General features: G+C 32.0%; 1 protein-coding gene across 5 annotated transcripts in view; it reads left to right on the top strand.

Annotated features, from left to right (window-relative positions):
• The window catches only part of WDPCP (WD repeat containing planar cell polarity effector), a 401,691-nt gene that overhangs the window by 263,657 nt on the left and 116,932 nt on the right, over positions 1-21,102 (top strand). For all 5 annotated transcript variants that reach the window (XM_074287032.1, XM_074287033.1, XM_074287034.1 and 2 more), the window contains one exon: positions 18,429-18,531. In XM_074287032.1, the coding sequence (XP_074143133.1) occupies positions 18,429-18,531 (103 nt within the window). The remainder of the gene's footprint in view (positions 1-18,428; positions 18,532-21,102) is intronic.

Below are 21,102 nucleotides of genomic sequence, written 5' to 3'. Positions count from 1 at the left end.
CACATCACTTTTTGAATAAGACCCCTACAGGGAGGAAAAAAGTAATTTTTCTCTCTTGACTGCCTCCATAAAGCCTGGTGTCTTGCAGTGGATTCATTTGCTCAGAAGGATCCTATCAAGGAAGAGGAACCAAAGCTCTGAGAATCACTTGAGTGAAAGAAAGCGGTTTTTTTCTCTCTCTTCCTTCCTCAACAGCCATGATGCTTTGAAGTAAAACCACTCAACTAGTAGAAGACACTGAATTAAGTGACTGAAAGAAGATCTAAGTGACATTAAATAGAGATACAGTCACTCAAGAGAGAAGGCAATTTCCAAGATCAGGACCTCTGACAACAGAGTCAGAAGGAAGCACAATCTTGACAGTTTGGGAGAACCACAGAGAGATTTGAACAGGAAAAAAATAGGTCCCATAGTTCTGGAACTATGAATCACATTGATACTTTTCCTTACTCAGCTACTTCACTACCATGGTGTTTAACCTTTGTGTTCACCCTTCCCATCATCATTCCCACTGATGTATATGTATTTCTGTATGCATCCTAGATTTGATTGAAAGGATTATAGCTGATTTTTTTATGACATCTTGAATAAATACTTTTGCTAAGAACTAATTGTTAATGGAAATTTATATACTATAGTGTTAGGAATGCAGATCCAGAAATAGCAGCCACTTTCTAGAGACCAAACTAGAAAGTGTAAGTGCTAGTTGGCAACATAACCTAAAGGCATGCTACATTTGAAGCATGTTATATTATTATATTTTGTGTGTTGTTCTTTTAGCCCAAATCCTTTATTCTGAATCACTTGATACAAATATAATTTTCCATATTTCTCTGAATTCATATTCATCACTTTCTATATGATACATTCACATATTATTCCCATATCGATGGGCATATATTTTATTTCCAGATTTTCATTAACCCAAATGATTTGACTTTAAATTTTTATAAAATAAAAAGTTTAGTAACTTTTCTTGCATGAACAATTAGATCATTTAGTGGACAGAGCACATGGCTTGGAATTAAAAGGACTCATCTTTCAGAGTTCAAATCTGGCCTCAGATATTTACTAGTTGTATGACTATGGGCAAGTGATTTAACTTTGTTTGCCTCATTTTCCTTGTCTGTAAATTGATTTGGGGAAGAAAATGGCAAACCACTCACTAGAGTAGTTTTATCTTTAGAGTTTATATTTTTAGAGTTTTATCTTTGCCAAGAAAATCCAAAAGGAATCATATAGAGGTGAATGAAAATGATTAAACAACAAAAATAAAACTTACATAAAATGGATTAAAAATGACAACCAATTTTTAGTACCGACTTTTAGATTAGCATAACTGAATTTCCATGTTGACTTCAGTAATTTTTTCTCATCTTTTACTCACTTTAATAGTCTATTGGTACCTTAAAGTATTTCCATAGTACATTTTTCTGATTTGGGGTAGTTATTAATAATTTGCATTTTTCTTTTGATCAGTGATCTATTAGCAAATGACTGAAACATATATTTGTATAAATTACTCATATGTTTGAGAGTTCAGATGTATCAGAATATTTAATGCAAAGTATCTTTTATAATCTGTATTTTTCCTTCAGTTATAGCTGCATTGATTTTATTTGTGCATAAAGCTTTCAATTTTATATAATCAAGTTTATTTATTTTGCCTTTTATCACATCTTTTACACATCTATATCTCAGAAAGAAATTACCATTCTTTATTTTTTATTTTTTTAGAATACATTTTATTGATGTCTTATCTTTACATTAATAATATTTCAGTCCATCTTTCCTAGTTTAAACCATCCCATCTAATGAGGAAAATAATGGGAAAAAATCCTATATATTGCTCACATCTAACAATGCATATAATCTTCTATCCTGGTAGACCTCCATGCCATTAGAAAGAAGTATATTTCATTTATTTCTTCTTTGGCTTTCATTATGTTTGTTTTGCCACTTATGTGCTATGTTTTGTTTTTTAGCTAATTCCAAGTCAACAGACACTCAATTTTGTTCTAATTTTTTGCTATCTCACAGTATTCCTGTGACTATTGTGATTTATGTTGGACAGTTACTTTTGTCACTGCTATATTTGAGGGTATATCTAAAATAATGGGATTACTGGACTAAAGGAACTTTGAACTTTTGCTGCATGATTTAAAATTGATGTCCAGATGTCTACTATAGTAGAGTTCTACCGATAATTCATTATTATCTCTATTTTACCCCAGTCTCTCATGAGGTCAACTAGAATTTATTAAGCACCTGCTATTGCCAGGAATATGCTATAGATACAAAGAAAGGCAAAGGTGGTTTTTGCTCTTAAGGAGTTAAGTCTATTAGACTGTGAAAACAACATTCAATTAAGTATGTACAAGCAAGTTTCAGGGCAAACTGGAAATTATCAACAAAAAGAAGATCCTAGAATTAAGAGTGATTGGGAAAAGTTGCAAGCCTGAGTGACTAGAAGGATGACAATGCCCTCAATTAATAGTTAGAAAGAAGGAAGAATTTGAGGGAGAAAATAATGTGTTCAGTTTTGGATCTGTTAAGTTTGAGATATCTGTGAGATATCTAATTGTAGATGTTTGATAAGAAGTTGGAAGTATGAGACTGGAAGTCAGCAGAGAGATTTGGACTATAATAAAATTTGATAAAGGGAAAACAAATTCAGCAATCATAAATATGAATGTTAGTGGGATAAAATCATTCATTAAATGGAAAATAATAGATTAGAAAGGAAAACCATAATTTGTTGAATCCAAGAAATGCACTTGAAAATTTGTCATATGCAGTTAATAGAAGGCTGGAGCAGAATTTATTATGCCTCAGCTGAAGGCATATGCAGAGATGATATGCCTACAAAATCTGCCAAAGACACAAATATGGAAGGAATGGATAACCAACTAGATGAGAGTTTAAGATCCAAAATGATCTTGCTAGATAAAACCACTTATTTAGATATAATAACATGAAATTTAATAGGGGTGAATATAGTCTTACATTTGATTTAACAAAGTTGATTTTACAGTAGAAGATAGATGAGGTATGGTTAGATGGTAGTTTATCTGAAATGATCCCAGGATTTAAGTAAACTGGAGTTTCAATGTCAACAGTGTTGCATAATAGACAAAAAAGTTAATGTTATCTTGATCTGTATTAAGAGGGGGGATTATTTCCAGGAAAAAAGTGGTGATAGGCCCATTATATTATATTTTGTTTGATCCCACTACAGCTGGAATCTTGTATTTAATTTTAAGCATAACAATTTTTGTTATATATCTATATCTATATAAAATAGATTATTAGATTATCTTTTAGAACTATGCCTTTCAGAGAATTTTTTATCTTAGAGACCTTATTTTGCTGGTGCTCAGTCATTCATTCATGTTTGACTCTTACTAACCCCATTTGGGTTTGTTTTTATTTGGAAAAGATATTGGAATGGTTTGCCATTTCCTTCTCCAGCTCCTGGAAATCAAGGCAAGGAAATCAAAAGTCTCACAGCTAGTAAGTGTCTGAAGCCAGATTTGAAGTCAGGAAAATGAGGTTTCTTGAGTTCAGGCTCCACACTCTTCACTGTGCCACAAACCTCATATATTTTCCCAAATTTTCTGTATTTTTATTTTACTTTAATTTTGCTGTATTTTGAGTGTTGGAGTCTACATAGTTTTCATGGTGTTCATTGCTTTGTTAAAATCTTTTGGTTTCTGTTCTAAACCAATGATTCTCCTATCATACATATAAGATTTGTAATGTTATTCCATGTGTTTTACTTCACTTTTTTATTAATCTTTTCAATAACAGTTATATTTTACAGCCATATAGACTCATTTCTGGGATTATAGTTATTATTAGTGCAGAATGTTTTTCTTTTCCTGAATATTTCTCATGACATTCTTTTATTCTATTGTAATTATTATAGTGTATTATGAACTTTTTCTTTGATTGCTCAGTTGTTTAGTATATCTGCTGGTTTTGCAAGCAGGATTTCCTTGTTAGGATTTTCTCACTCTCTCCTTGTAATTATTATCATTTTTTCTTTCTTTAGCACATTTCTAGCTCTTCTGAAGTGATGAAGGGGGAGGTAGCCTTACATACACTTTTTTTACTCTGCCATCTTGCCACAATATGCCAGAATATTTAATTTAATTTAATCCTGGGTTTAAGGCCAATGCTTCCTAATATTACATATTTTATATTCCAATTTTCTTAGTTATATGTTCTGTGTCTTCCTTGAGAAATCTATTGTATTTTTTAATGTTCTTTAACAAATAACATGGGTTTTGGAGGTTTTCTTTTTTCCAGAACATTTGTAATATTTGTTTCCTTATTATAACTTTGGAATTTATAACATATATAAAAATGTTTATAACATATATATATATATATATATATAAAATGTTGAATTTTGTATTCTTCTTAGTCATTCCTTTAGTCAAAATATTGTGGATTCTTTCTGTTTGTATTTTTTTCTCTTTTTGCTAAATCTTATGTATTTTCTTTGATGATTTCCTAAAATACCATGTTACTGATTTAGTTTTTCCTAAGTTTCTCATATATTTTTTCACTTGGTTTGCATGTCTTCCAATTTTTTTTTGGAAATTTCCATAAATTTCTGAGATTGTTTCTCTATTAGTTGATATCTTAATTCTATTTATCTTTTCTACTTTATGTCTGTTGTTTATTAATTTTAATGGTTGTATTCAAAAATGTATTTACTTCACTATTTACTTTCGATATTGTTTAAAACATCTTTTAATTCTAACTTATGTTTCTCTAAGTAATTTTTATTTTCTTCAAATTCTTCTTTTTGGGGCCCTATGATTTTCTTTCCCATGTAAATTACTGCTTACTTACTTTAAATCTGTGCTTTATCTATTTGAGGATGTCTTGAGATACTTTGCATTATGCATTTTTCTTTTCACATCACTTTTGGTTCTCTGTTCTTTATAGACAATCTATTGGAGGATTTTTTCTTTGTTTTTTTATTGCAATAGCCTTTTTCTTTACATTGCTCATTTTCTATTTTAGTTGTCTTATTACCACTTTTTGGAGAGGTACAAGAACTTTGATTCCTTCAGAACCTCTTATTATCTTAAATAAAAAAAATTCTTATTTCTCAAAATAATACTTTCTGGTGTGGGTTAACCTTAAACTAGCATGCAACCAAGTTTATATAATTGTGGCTAGTAGCCCTCAGCATTTAGTAATTCTCTCCACCAAGATATTAAAAACTTCCATATGGAAAGAGGAAAGAAAAAAAGTTCTTTTTTTCTTCTTAATCCCAATATTTTTCAAAGATGCATAAGATTAATTTTCCATTTTACAGATTGAAAAACTGAAATCCTATGAAATTTTTAAGTAACGAGAGATTATAATGATGCCTGCTTAACTCTTAAGATAATTATTGTATATCAGCAAAAAAAATTAAACAGTAACCCCAAAGCAAAAAACAAACTCTTCAAAATTTATCATGGTCATTATATAAACAAGAAAATATGGGGCATCCCCAAAGTTTGGCAATATATAGCTTGCTCTCCTTGAAGGAATATTCTTAAGAAGGAATATTCTATTTTTAAAATAATTCAGATTCAAAAAGTCTCTTAGCCAAATTCTGCATATGACTCTGCTAGTATATAATGTTATATCCAACTTTGCACAAAAGTGGCATGATAAATCTAAATTCACATACTTTTAGACTTAACTGTGAAAGTAAGTATCCTCCTGTACCCAGTCATAACTCTTTTGAATGTCACAATCCCAAGTCTCCTGACTTTCTGATATTTTCTCTGAGATTTGGAAACCTCTCAAGTATTTTTTTCCTGTTACCAAACTGATTCTGAGATCCTTCCATCCTGATAGAATTAAAAGAGGTAAAGCTGATAAATAACTCAAGATAATCTGTATATGAGCCTTAAAGAAGTTTTTTGTCCAATACTTTAAAAAAATAACTTTATAAGATATGGAACTTTTGTCCATTTTATAACTCATGATTCTTTTATCTTTGCATTTCTTTCATGATTTAGGAGACCCCTGCTTTTTTATGCCTCAAGAATGAACACAGCACAAGTCAATTTTTCTTTATTCACATTGATAATATCATAACTACAGACAGTAAATATTTATAGGTCTTCTTTTGTGTTCAAAATTCACCTGGAACTATTCATTTTTAGTTTCCTCTTCACATCTATAGTCTTATCTATAAACTATGTTACTGGAGATAATGAGTAGATTTGTAATAAAAAACCACACAACCTCTAAATTAGCATTAGAATCAAATTTTAATGCATGTAAGTGTAAGGAAGTAAAAAGTTCATTCATTGTCTCAAGGTGTTATATTTTCCAAGGAGAGAAGCACTTGTGTAAATTATAGGTAGAACTTCAAGGCATTGTGCCATTTAAATGATTTGAGACTTTTAAAAAATTAATTGTTAATTAACTTGTTAATTTTAACTATTTCCAGTCAGTGTTCTATGCTTTTGAAAATACAGGTAATACCCTACTCACTCCATCTGAATAAAATATTAAATGTGGCACCAAGCTCTAGTCACTGAGAATGCCATATCCTTGGTACACTGAATGGATCACCCCCTCTGGACTTGTGTTGGATGGCAGGAGGGTGGGTCTGCCTCTTGGACAACTCTCCTTCTGGCAGCCTCAGGTTACTTAACCACTGGCATAATGCCTATTGGAAGGCCATCTGTGCTTTCTGATAGTGCTGTAGAAAGGCCCACTGCTGCTGTTGTTCAGCCATCTGTGCCTTCCCCTGGCATGATTTGAGTAGGGTGCCTTACATCTGCCGCTCCTAGGTACTTGATTGCTGAGCAAGAAAGTGCAGAACTGCTTCCCTAGCTCTTTTTTATATTAATAAGAGTTTTGCATCATTCATCTTAAGAAATAGACTAACTACTCACCACAAACGTTAGTAATGTGATTTTAAATATCAGTGGAATATTCTTTGTTTTAATTCTAAATGTATAGAAAAAATGTGTGTACTTATATAATAACTCTCCAATTTTTGAATTCTTCTAAATATCTTCTACATTTGGACTTCTTTAAACAGAATGAAATGGAACCATTTTGACTACTGCAACTGATCTAATGGTATAATTTAAATCTTTCTGATTCCAACCAAATCCAGTAGCACTTATTCTGAGTACAATTGATATAATTCCCTGCTGTATCATATTGATGTCCTATGACAAGACCATTCAGTACTATATAACAGTATATATAAGTAATTTAAATTACTTAATTTAAATTTCTAATTATTATATTGTATTATGTTCTTTGCATTAAGCAAAGGAGGAAGTTAGGAATAATGTGTGCCTATGTGCCAAAGTAAATAAATTCTTGTACTATTTGATTTAATTGAGGACATATAAATTATATGGAAAAGTTTGAAATTCTAGTTCACCTGAAACTAGTAATGTAAAAATTTTAATTCAGCTCACTCATATTTCATACCTTGAAAAAAAAGCTTTCATTTTACTACCTACCATAGGGAATCCTAAGATACTTTATACCAAATATATAGTCCAAATTAATATCTCTTGGATAACAATATACATTGAAGGCTACTTATTCAACAATTTTGTAGTAAGTAGTATTTTAAATGAAACTTCTAACTTGTCATATTTATCAAATAACTATGAAAAGACCTAAGATTCTTTTAAATTATGAAAGTATGAATTTTGAAAATTACTTTTAAAGAAACAATTAATGATACGTATATTTACTTTGACACAATGATCCTGATATTGAGCGTGTACCACAAGGCTGCCAAAGACAGAAACAAAATGTTCAATCAATATACACCAAAATATTCATAATAACATACTTCATGCTAGCAAAAAAAAAAAAAAAACTAAAAAAGAAAATGGGAGAGAATGGCTGAAAAAACTCTGGTTAATGAATGAAATAGTATATTGTTATACACAAAAATAACAAATATAAGAAACTGAGGGAAACATAGGAAGATTTTTATGAACTGATGAAGACTGAAACAAACAACCAAATGAACAATAGGCAGGGGGATTTCAACAATGTAAATGAAGAGATTTCTAACAGGAAGCAAACCGTGGGTAACTGAAAAGCCAATGAATATTCTACAAAATGAATAGGTAGGAATGTTGTTGTTTAGATGTTTTTCAGTCTTGACTCTTTATGACTCTACTAGGGATTTTCTTGACAGAGATATGAAAGTATTTTGCCATTTCCTTAACTCATTTTACTAACGAGGAACTGAGGCAGAGTTAAATGACTTGCCCACGATCACATATGTAGATTTGAGACCAGATTGGAACTCAGGAAGTTGATTCTTCCTGATTCCAAGCTCTGTGCTCTCCTAGATGTCTAGATAGGCAGGATATTATGGACTTTAACATTCTACAATGTGAGTTCGTATTGTAAGAATAGTAATGAACAAAAAAAAAGGAGGATTGGGGTTGTGATTTTGTGTTGTTTAGAGGAAAACCAAGTAAAGGAAAAGATAATTTCTTTTAGTAGATGGGATGATGATGACTGACAAGAGAGAGAATACTGGACTGCCCAATCTAGATTCTTATATTTCTGCTGAGGAGAATGACCTTTAGACTGAAAAAGATAGAAAAAATAGCTAATAGGTAGTTATTACCCAAAGTAAGTAAAATCAGTATGAGAGAATCTAGCATCCTTAATGAAAGTCATCCAGGCCAGAAGAACTAGGTCCTGAAAGAATTTTCAGATATGATTACGAGAATCATGGTCAAATAGTTGTTTCCTGAAAACTTCCCTACTTCCAGAACTTCAAAAGAAGGAAAATTTGTACCAAATATAAAGGAGTTATGGGTTAATTCACAAAACAAAAAAATACAATGCCCCTACAAGGCAAAAACCTCATTAACACCAGAAAGTGTTATAATTTGATTCCTAATTTCTTTCTTGTGATTTTCCCCTTTTGGTCTGATTTTTCTTCTACATTTCAAATATGGAAATATATTTAAAAGGATTGCAAATGTTTATCCTATATCAGATTGCTTGCTGTCTTGGGAAGAGAGGCAGTAAAGAAAAGAGGGGAACAAATTTGGAACACAAAATCTTACAAAAATGAATGCTGAGAATTATCTTTACATGTATTTGGAGAAATAAAATACTTTGAGAAGGGGAAAAAAGAAAAAATAAGGGGAACATATAGAAATAAATTATGTGAATAATCAAAAAAATTAAAATAATAAAAAAAAATGTTTAAAGAAGTAATCCACTTATCTTAGGAAAAACATTTTGTTCTGTGGAATTTAAACCAAACACAGCTGCAGATAGAAAGTAATACATTTTTAATACTTGAATTCCTGATATACAGCACAATGCCTGGCACTTTGTAAGTGCTTAATACATATTAATAAATGCTTTTTGAGTCTATTTAGAGGTTACTCAGTAGAAGAACCCTGGACCAGAAGACTCTTATATCCTGGTCTATGAAGAGATTAAGACTTGCCAAAAATACAGTGTTAGAGATTACAAATCTGTGGGAAGAGGAGAAACCAAAGAGTGAGTTGGTTCCTTATGAAGAGCTAAAAGATCTAAAAGTCAATACAGAAAGCTTAAATAAAAACCTAAGTCACAAGCTGATAAATTAATATGGAATATTACAGAAACAGAAGGAATAGTAAACTCAATTAGAGAAATCAATGACAATGGAACAAATATTGTAATATAGAGAAAATGGACTAATATTATTTGATGAAAGTGAGAATCCTGATGATTTCTGAGAGATTATGGATCAACTTCAAGAATTCTAAAGTGGCTCCAAAGAGAAATAAAACTATTAACAAAACAAATTAGGAGTAAGTTTCATGCAATAAACCTGAAATAAAATATTTAAGGGGAGAGGGAAAGGTGAACAGAATATTGGGCTTATTTAAAAAAAAACATTCTCAAGAGAAATATGATAAAGGTAAATTTGTACAATTATCACAAAAAAAGGAGAGACAGAAGGAAGAGAGAAGGGAGGAAAAGAAGGGGAGAAAGGAGAGCGAGGTGGAGATGGAGAAAGGCCCTCAAAAAGGACCTAATACACTAAAAACACTAAATTTTTAAATAATAATTTTAAAGGTTATTTTAAGAATTAGGAGAAGGGAAAGTAGAAGACAAATATTCCATGAACCCAACTAAGTACCTGACCCTCCAATAAAGAAGTATATGTGATATACCCCTCCCAAATTCTTATGTAAAAAAGGGGGAAAACAGACAAAAAGAAGTGAGGTATTGCCCAATAAGGGGGAAACTAAGGGTACAACTAAAGAACATTCCCATGGGAAAAGAAATATACATCTATTAAAAGAGTTAGTAGCCTTAGGTTTCTTTTGTGTTTCTGCTCATTAGGAAACCACTTTCTCTGAGAAGGGAACAGACATCCCATTTCTGGAAAGGAGAGGGCAAATATATGTGTTCCCAAGGGAAGCCAGCACCCAGAGTGGTCAGGGGAGCATCAAACCAGAAAATAGAGTAACATAGCTTTGAGAACTGAGAGTGACAGAGAATAAAACTACAAACCAATTTCCTTAATGAATATGGATGCAAAAATTTTAAATTGAGTATGAACAAGGAGATTACAGCAATATACAGCAAAGATCATACACTATGACCAGGTGGGATTTATAACAAGAATGTAAGGCTTTATAGCAAGAAGGAAAACTATAAGCATAATTGGCTATATCCACAATAAAAACAACAAAAAATGTATGATTATATCAATAGATGCAGAAAAGGCTTGACAAAATACAACACTCATTTCTATAAAAATAATTTTTAAAAAACTACACTAGGAAGCATCGGAATCAATGAAGCCATTATTTATTTTTCTAAATAGTATTTTATTTTTCCAAGTATATGTAGTTTTCAACATTAATTTTTGTAAGACTTTGTGTCCCAAACTTTTCTCCCTCATTCCCTTACCTCCCCCTCACCCAAACAACAAGCAATCTAATATATATTAATAGATGAGCAATCCTTTTAAACATATTTACACATTTGTCATGTTGTACAAAAAAAAAATCAGATCAAAGCTGGAAAAGCCAAGAGAAAGAAAACAAATAAAAAAGATGAAAATACTATGTTTCAATCCACATTTGGTCTCCATAGTTCTTTTGTTAGTGGATGGCATTTTCCATCTCAAATCTATTGGAACTGCCTGGAATCACCATGCTGTCAAAAAGAGCAGGTCCATCACAACTGATCATTATATAATCTTGCTGTTTCTGTGTACAATGTTCTCCTTGTTCTACTCACTTCACTCAGCATCAATTCATGTAAGTCTTTTCATGTTTTTATGAAATCAGCCTGCTCATCATTTCTTATAGAACAATAATATTCCATTACATTCAGCCATTCTCCAATTGATGGGCATCCATTCAATTTCCAATTCCTTGCCATTACAAAAAGTGCTGTCACAAACACTTTTAAACATGTGGGTACTTTTCCTTTTTTTATGATCTCTGTGGGATAAAGATCTAATACTGACACTGCTGGAACAAAGAGTACACATGTTTTTATAGCTCTTTGGGCATGATTCTTAAAAATGATAATATATATCTAAAGCCAAGAGCAAATGCATTTGCTGTCATAGGAATAAAGTTGAAGGCTTCCTAATAAGATCAAGGTATAGTAACAGTGTACATTATCACCACTATTATTCAGTATTGTACTAAAAAAAACTAGCTATAGTAATAAGATAAGAAAAAGAAATTGAAGAAATAAAAATAGGCAGTAAGGAAACAAAACTATCACTTTTGCAGATAATATTTTGCTCTACTTAGAAAACCTTAGATAGTCAACTAAAAATGAATTAAAACAATTAACAACTTTTGCAGAGTTGCAGGATATAAAATAAACCTTCAACAATAAAGACATTTGGAAAAAGGGAGGGTTTTGGAGGAAAGATAATTAGTTCAATTTTGGAAATATTGAGTTTAAATTGTCTACAGAATATCCAATTCAAAATGTCCAAGAATCAGTTGGAAATGTTAAACTAGAGTTCAGAGAGATTAGAGCCAGAAAAATAGATTTAAATATCATCTTTATACAGATGATCATTGAATCCTTGGGAACTAATTAGATCATCAAATGAAATAATATAGAGGGATAAGAGCAAAAGGATCAGTACAGAAGCTTGGGAGATACCCATAGTTAGCAGATATGACCAATTAAAGAGGACTGAGAAAAAAGTGGTCAGAAAGTTAGAAAAAAGAGGCAGGAAAAAGCAATGTATTAAAAATTAAGTGAAAAAAGAACCAAAGGAGAAAGAAAATAATTTATAGTGGCAAAGGCTACAGAGAGGTCACAAAAGGAATAAGATTGAGAAAATACCATTGGAGTTGGCAATTAAGAGCTCACTGGTAACTTTGGAGGTATATATTTCAGTTAAATATGAGGTTATAAGCCATACTGTAGAGAGTTAAGAAGATGAAAAGAAAGGAAATGGAAGTTCCAGTTGTGGAAAGCTTTCTCAAAAAGTTAATAGTTATGAAAGGTAGGAGAGGGATAAGAGAATGGCTAGTAGAGATAGAAGATTTTAAAGGGATAAAGAATATATATAGTCATGTTTGTGGGCAGCTTGGAAATGGATAGTAGATAAAGATTGAAGATTTGTAAGAAAGAAGGGATGACAGAGGAAGCTTTCTGCTGGAAAACAATCAATTGATCAATAACTGTTTAATATTTAATACCTAATATGTACCAGGTACTGTGCTAAGAGCTAGGATGAAATATCTTTAGTGCATATAGAGAGGTTTGCCTTGGCAAGAAGGGCCACCTCTTGATATAAGACAATGATGATCATGAAAGAAAGCATCTAAGTTATTTTAAATAGAAGACAATAAGTAGGGGGTTTCAATGAATAAACTCAATTTTTTTCAGTGATATATGAGGCAAAACTCATATAAAAATGAAGGAATAAGAGGAAAAGTGGGAAAAAATCAGAATGAATGTTTGGAGAAGCTACTATAATGCATGAAGTAAAGAACAATTTAGTGTAAAAAAGGATCATCTTGCTTCAGTGAGGACTCAATTGAGATTATGTAACATATTTGTAATGGACCCAGACAGGAATTAAAGATTTGTACAATTTGCTTAATTCAGCAGGTAACACTAAGGGAAATAAATAAATAGATATAAAGTAACAATTTAAGTAAATTAAAACAATCTTTGGATAAGGCAGGTCAATGGGACCTTCTCTTTTAAATAAAGAGAAGTCTGGTAAAAAAGAAAAAGGAATAAAATCAAATTAGCAAAATAAAATTTAAATTTAAATTATAAAAACATAGAAAAAATAAAAATAATTTTAAAATATACTATAAATAATTATATGCTAACAAAACTGCATTTTAAAAAATATACAAATTATAGATAAAATGTAATTAAAAACCTACAAAAATATAAAGTACAGGATTAACAGCTAGCTTTAAAATCTAGCCTTAAAAAAGCTACTTATAAAAGAACTACTTGGGGGAGGAGGGGAATCCCTGCTCAAAATGGATTTATAAATGCCTCCTATCAAATTTTTAAATAGTAATTCTTACTTGGTTTTTAAAGCCATGATACTGCTATCAATTAGGTATATTGATTCACAGAATAATGGAAAATTTATCAAGCTTGAAGATCCCAAACCATTTATGTGTTAGGCTTTCAAACCTTTAATAATTGGAAAGTTATGTCAGAGACTCAAGTCTAAGTCTTCTGAACCAATCAAATGCCAGGGACAGTTTCATTATCTTTTTTTAAAAAAGCTGAAGGGTCTTTCCAGCCATGTAATGGACCCTACTATCATGGTTTCTGATAGGTTATGGTTAGATATCACTCTTTTCTTGCCATGGAACAACAGAAAAGTCTAATATACACCTCATAGTAGCACTAATAGTATTCATAGTAGCACTTTTTGTGACAACAAAGAATTAGAAGCAAAGCAGTTGCTCATTAGCTGGGGAAATACTATACAAATTAGGAATCCAGAGAAACATGAGAAGACTTCGATGAATTGATAAGTGAAATAAGCTGAACCAAGACAATAAAATACCCAACGCTGAAAACAGTGTAAATGGAAAGAACAACAAAATTGAATGTTGGGCAATTGTAAAGATCAAGACTGGGTCTGGAGAAGAGTTGATAAATTTCTCTGTTATGTATAGAGATGGAGGATCATAGTTGTTACTGTATTTTCAGATTTGTCAGATTTGGGGGGGTCATTGCTTAGTTTTGCTGAGCTGCCTTTTTAAAAACCCTTTTAAATTCTTTGTTAGAAGGAATGACTCAGTGTGGAGGAAAGCAAGTGTTCAGAAATGAAGGTGTAGTAGCAGAGACAGCTCAGCTCTACCCTGTGAGAATAAAAATCTATGTAAATCAAGAGAAAGGAGTGCTATCTGAGTATGGTGTGGGGTCAGGGGGAGAGTGAATGACACTTGAACTTTTCTCCCATATGAACTGACTAAAGATACTCAGATTTGGATAGGAAAGGGGAGAAGGAAGTGGAGAATAAAGAAAGAGAATAGATTTAAAAGAGGGTAATTAGTATGAAGCAAAACAAACTCTTAACAATGTAGAAATATATTTATAGAAACTCTTTTGTGTGCAGTGGCAAAGAAATATAATTGAATGGGTGCCCTTCAATTGAAAAATAACTGAACAAGTTATGGTATATGGTACACTAATGTGATGGAAATGTTGTTGGGCTGTAAGAAATGAAATGTCAAAGAAACTTGGGAAGTCTTGTGTGAACTAATGAAGAATGAAATAAACAGAAGCAGGAGAAAAATTCATACAATATCAATAATGTTACAAAAACAAACAATTTTGAAAAACTTAGGAATTCTGATCTGCTATCTACTTTCTAACAGAGGTGGATATGGCCATGTCCATATGGATGTGAATATAGACATGGACAATTCAATAATCTGTTTTACTTGGGAAACACACACACGACATTTGTTTGTTTACACAAGTTTTGAGTCTTTCCAACATTCAAATTCTCTGACTCTTTGACCACTCTATTTCAATGCATACAAAATTTCTATTATATTATTCCTCTATATAAATCCAACTTGAGCACAGCAAATTATCTTTTTAAGAATATTGCTCTTGTCTCTTTACTCAAAAGAGTTTGTCGTATTTTGTTCAAATTTTAAATCATTATTCATTAGTGAATGTTTTCAATACGTGTGTGTGTGTGTGTGTGTGTGTGTGTATCATCTTTGTCTCTCCCTGGTTTGAATAGCAAAATCAAATTACAATATGGCTACTAGGTGATACAGTGACATATATGCTAGGCTTGAAGTCAGGAAGATGAGTTCAAATCTAGCTTCAGATGTGCACTAGAATGTGTATCTGTTAAGCCATTTAATGTCTATTTGCTTTAGTTTCTTTTTCTGAAAAATGGGGACAATAATAGCACTTGTTGTTCTGAGGATCAAATGAAATAATATTTGTAAAGCATGTAATCCAGTGCCTGTCATATAGTAGGTATTCTATAAATGTTCACTATTAAGTTTTGTATAAATAAGGTTTTTGTAGCCTGCCTTTTGTCTCTATTTTTTTTTAAAGTCGTACCTTAACTATTAATTGTCCTTCATATATGTCATGTTAATTTACTTGTAAATCCATCCAGCACAGAGATTTTTTCCCCTTTGGTAATTCATTCATAGTTTGTTATATTTTCTTTTCTGATGTTGAATTAAATTCTGTATTTCTTGTTTTGTGACTTTGGGAATTTCATGTTTTTGTTGATATTCATCTATTTATATATATGTATATATACATACAAACATATGAATGTCCAATAATTCTTTTAATTTCCCCCTCTCTATTATAAGTTCACCTTATTAATTTTTTTTTATTTTGGTAATTTGCTCAGACTAGCTAATATTAAAAAAAAAAACATCATTAGACAGTTTAGAAATGACCTGCTAGTTTTATTCATTGATTCCCTAGTCTTTTAACTTTCAAATTTCTCTTTTACCTCTAATTGTCAGTGTTTCTACAAAGTTGTCTGGAAGAAGCCATCTAGAAAGACATGTGACAAAGGGATAACTCAAATCATCTAGAACTCCTTTTGCTAGAAGTCTAAAGATGCTTGCCTTAGGTTTGGTTCAGTTTTTCTTCAAGGTTCTTTATAGTCTGGAATCTTTATCCAGTTTCTTTTCGGCTTCTGCTGACGCTATTATATGTTGATCTGGGAATACTGCTAGGATTTAGTGGAAAGATGGGAAACCCTTCACCCCTCTAGAGTTCTGATCAAAATATGAAGGGGAAAATAGGAAAAGAGGAGGAGCATGAAGAAACTGAGATCAAGACCAAGGCCTAAGCTCTGTACCTTTCCGTTCTACCTACAATCACCAGTGGAATGCTTCCCATAGCTAAAGCACAATCTCCTTTCCTCAACTTGAACCTCTAAGATTCCTAAGCAGCTTCCTGGATTGACAAGCTCTAGAAAGAGCTAGGTTTTCTCATCCAATATGGAGTACTTCTACTTCATCCACTAACTTTTCCTACCTAGTTTAAAGTCTCTGATTTATTCATAGCTCTAATTTGATTGATTTGATTCTTATGTGTTCTCACCTGAGAATGCATTAGAGCTCAGTGGGATGGAGTGATTTTGACCTCATTTTTACATTATATATTGATTTCCTTATGAGCTCTAATTTCTATCCTTATTTAATCAATATTTAATTTAATTCTTTGATTGTTGTTCTGGACCATTCTTGAGGTTCTTAAAGTGGTGGCATTGCATCTCAAGGGGTCTTATGTATTTTCTTGTATTGTTTCACTTTTACTTTCCTTGGAAGATATTAACCCATTTTTCATCTTCAAGATGGCTTTTTTTCCTTCAATCTACTCCTAATTTCTTCTTTTCTGTCTGCTTTTTTTTTTTTGCTTTCATTAGTTGAAAAAGGGTTGCAAGTGAAAAAAGTTTGTCTTGAGCTAGATACTAAATTCATTGAGGAAGAAAGGAAATGTCCTGAGGGTTGATAGATGAGAGGGGCCAGTATAAATTCAAATAGCCTGAACTGCAAAGGAAGACAGTTGATAGAGTAGTGACTGTAAAGCTAGAGTTTGGAAGTAAAAGTGGAGAGCAAAAAGCTCTACTGCCACAACAAGTGGCAATATGAATGGAAGAGCAACTAGCACTAGAAAGAGTGGCCATAGATGCAACATGACAGAGTCAGATCTCAGGGTGTACCAAAAGATGGGAAGAGTAACAAAAGGAAGGTTTTATGATAAAAGACACTCATTCCAGACAGGCATTCCAGAAATGCCAGGAAAGTGGAAGGGGTAAATACAGGTGGAATGGGACATGGTTGTTGAGGAGGGATAGAAGTCACATGTGGGGTGGGGAATGAGGTTTGTACTTTGGTAGCTGGAATTTCAAAAATCACTTAGATGGGAAAAAAAGCATCAGAGAATGGGAGTATGCTAAACTTTGAGAAGTAAATCCAGGTAGAGTATCAGTGATGGGGGAAAAGTCTTTACAGGGAGAGTGGTTATTAGTCAGCTTGACTAATTTTTTTTTTGTGTGTGTGTGTGTCCCCAGATATATATATATATTTATATATTTATATATACATTTTATTCTGTCCCCATGTCCCCAGATCACCTTTTGATAGATATCAGAAATGAATGTCTAGATTAATGGATATAGAAGCCAGAAAAATATGATTTCCAATAATTAGACCTTTCCAACAAAGGAACAGAATGACTATTTAAAGAATGGGTTCCCTGACACTGGAAATGTTCAAGTTAGAGGCTGACTAAACACACACCAGAGATGATATAAATTAAATATGAGGATAAACTAGATAACCATGAAGATTCCTTCCAACTTTTCAGTTTTATCATTTAATATCATATACCATTCCATCAAAAAATCATTTTCAGTTGATAATAATATCCCAAAGAAACCAGTCCATTTAAGTATTTGATTTCTTGATAAACATATATATTGAAAATATTTGATTAAGAGTTTATTCCTTCCCCCCAGAAGTCTGAAATAAATTATTAAAATAACTGTTGGGTTTTTTTTCTAATATTACCCATGCATGTATCTGGTAAATAAAAACTATTAAAAAAAAAAAAGAACTAATTTTAAGTAGATTTTGTATTTATATCTCCAGTCCTTAGAATGGCACTTGGCTTATAGTAAGTGTTTAATAAAGACTTTTTGTTGTTACTGTTCATTAAAAAATATAACTGTTTTTCTCTAATTAATATATCTGATGACTATAGTTGAGCAAAAAAAATGCACTGAAAAAGAAAATTGAGGGAAAAATATAACAATACAATCATCCATCCTTCTATTCTATAGCCTAAACAAGTTTTTTTTTTCCTTTTCAAATCTCTTTTGTTATCTACTCAAGATTCATTTTAAATTAATCTTTTATTTTGCTTTATTCCTAAAGGACATCCATTACTTTGCAATAGATAAGGGTGAATTGGCGCTAGCTGAAGTGGCAAAGAAACGAGCTAACGACATTGATGCAGAATCAATAACTACTGGAGTTGGTAAGAATTAATACTGTTAAGAAAAAAAGCCCTTTTTTGTTTTAATCAATACTTGCTTTGTATTGTTATTATGCCCAGTTTCTAGGATTCTTGAGTAATTTGAATTGTTTTTTTTTTTTTTTTTTGGTGGGGGGAAGAAAGCATCTTTATTTAAGTAAAGAATTAAGTTTCTATCACTAGTACAACCTTGATACAAAAGTTGGAATGGTGCTGATTAATAAGCAATGTCTGTTGCAATAACTGTAAAGAAAACAAAAAAAAATTTATTAATGAGATTTGATAGAGATTGCATATAAACATCAATGATGTTAATATATATTTCAAGTTTGAATGAACTTTCATTCTAAAGTTGATAGATATTTTATTGTTGACAAAGTTGATATTTTATTATACTTGACAGTGTTCATATTTGGTCAACTCTAGGCTTCTGCCTGTATTAGGTACATAGTTCATCAAAGCACATTAAAAAAAAAAAACAACATACAAATAAAATTGAAGATCATTTATATGGTTACTCCACTTGGGTTTTCTGTTGCTTTGTCCAGTTTACCTGTCATTTTGGATCTCTCACATTAATCATATTCCTTGAAAGTCCTCCTCCAAATCTCACTGTGGCACAAAAGTGAAGTGACTCTAATTTCTGAGGGAGGCAGAATTCCCAGATCAACTAATTATTCTGCTCTCAAGATGTAATCAAAGATGTTAAACTAAATATAAAGATGGACATGTAGTAAAAACAGAACAAAGGGGGCAAGTAATGATGAGGTATTTTAATGTATGACAAAGTGCTAAAACCCTGCAACTCATTTACTAAGTGTGAAGTTCTTTCTGAAAGAATTAGAAGCACATCTTGCCATTGGCAAACAGATAATTGCCCATATCTCAGCTTTTATAAAGCTATCTTGCTAAACCCTGGAGTCGGGCATTCTGGGCAGCTTGGTGGAAGGTGACTCTTGAATCTATATCAGAGAGCAGCAGGAATTCAGGTCCAATAAACCACGGAAACAAAACTTCTCATTTAGTAGGAGACTACTAGATGTAGTAGGGAGCAGAGTTAAACACTCTCCAGACCATTGATAGAGAGGGAGTCAAGTAGAACAATTTGAAGTGGGAAGAAGAGAATCAACTCGGGAGAGCTATCAAGAATTGAGTTGGGAAGAAAAATGAACCTTGAGATCCCTGATTCACTTTAGCATCCACCCAAAAAGGTGATAGACTCAGACTGGAACATCATGAGGATATTCCAAGGAGAATGGGTGATTTGGCTACATTGTTTTCTACATTTGTAATTCATTATCATCTTAGTTTGTGCCAGTTCTTCCTGGAGAACCCATATTTGTGGGAAATATCTCCCAGAATTATGGGGCAATATTTTATGGCTAGTCTTCTATTGTGACATTTTAGTAATTGCCATTGCTTTGAACTAATTGTAAAATGACTTTTAAAAGGGATATCACTGGAAAGGGATCATGAGGCATAGTTTGAGGAGTACAGATGCACAGAGTATCCTAGGACTGTTGAGTAGAAGGTTGCCAACCTGTGATACAAATGCCATTTGAGGAAGTATTCCAGAAGGAGTGCTGAAGTTAAAGGTTATGCCAGTAGAATGCATATTCTAATAAGCTGAAAAAGTTTGGGGTATAACCCCAGAAAAACATCTTATCTTCTACATGAACACCAAACAAGCTAAGTGTAGAAAAGCTTTTTTTTTTCTTTTTTTTCACTTTTCCAATTACATATAAAAATTTTAGTTCCAAATTTTTCTCCCCCCTCTCCAAGACAGCAAGAAATCTGATATACAAGCACAATATTTTTAAATATTCCCATATTAGTCATGATGAAAGAAAAATCACAACAAAAAGGAGAAAACCACAAGAAAAAAAAGGTAAAAATAGGATGTTTTGATCTACATTCAATCTCCATAGTTCTTTCTCTGGATATGGATGACATATTCCATCCCAAGTCTATTGGGATTGTCTTGCATCATTATATTGCTGAGAAAAGCTAAGTCTGTCATAGTTGATCAATCCCCATTGTTGCTGTGTTCTTAGCACACATAGAACCAGAAGTTCTGCACATTTCATGCAGCATCAGTTTATGTAAGTCTTTCCAGGCTTTTCTGAAATCCTCCTGCTCATAATTTCTTATGGAACAATAATATTCTATTACATCCACATGCCATAACTTATTCAGTCAGTCCCCAACTGATAGACATATATTCAATTTCCAATTCTTTGCCACTACAAGAAGGGATGCTACAAGCATTTTTGCACATGTGGGTCCTTTATCTCTTTTTATGATTTCCTTGGGAAATGAAACCAGTAGTGAGACTGCTGAATCAAATAGTTTTATAGCCCTTTGGTGGGAAGGTTTATTAAAAAAATGGTTGTTCCTTAGATGATGACTTTCTGGCCATAGTAACTTATTAAAAAGAATACTAAATGATCTTCAATCTTGTACCCAGTTCCACCTACAGAGGTAGAATGACAGAAAAGAATGGAAAGAATCAGTCTTTTAAACCACTCAAAAATAATTTACTTGATTGGCAATCTTTGTTCAACTTCTATTGCA

Source organism: Sminthopsis crassicaudata, chromosome 2, assembly GCF_048593235.1.
Source record: "Sminthopsis crassicaudata isolate SCR6 chromosome 2, ASM4859323v1, whole genome shotgun sequence".
In the NCBI taxonomy this organism is placed as follows: Eukaryota; Metazoa; Chordata; class Mammalia; order Dasyuromorphia; family Dasyuridae; genus Sminthopsis; species Sminthopsis crassicaudata.
This window is presented reverse-complemented; position numbering and strand designations above follow the sequence as displayed.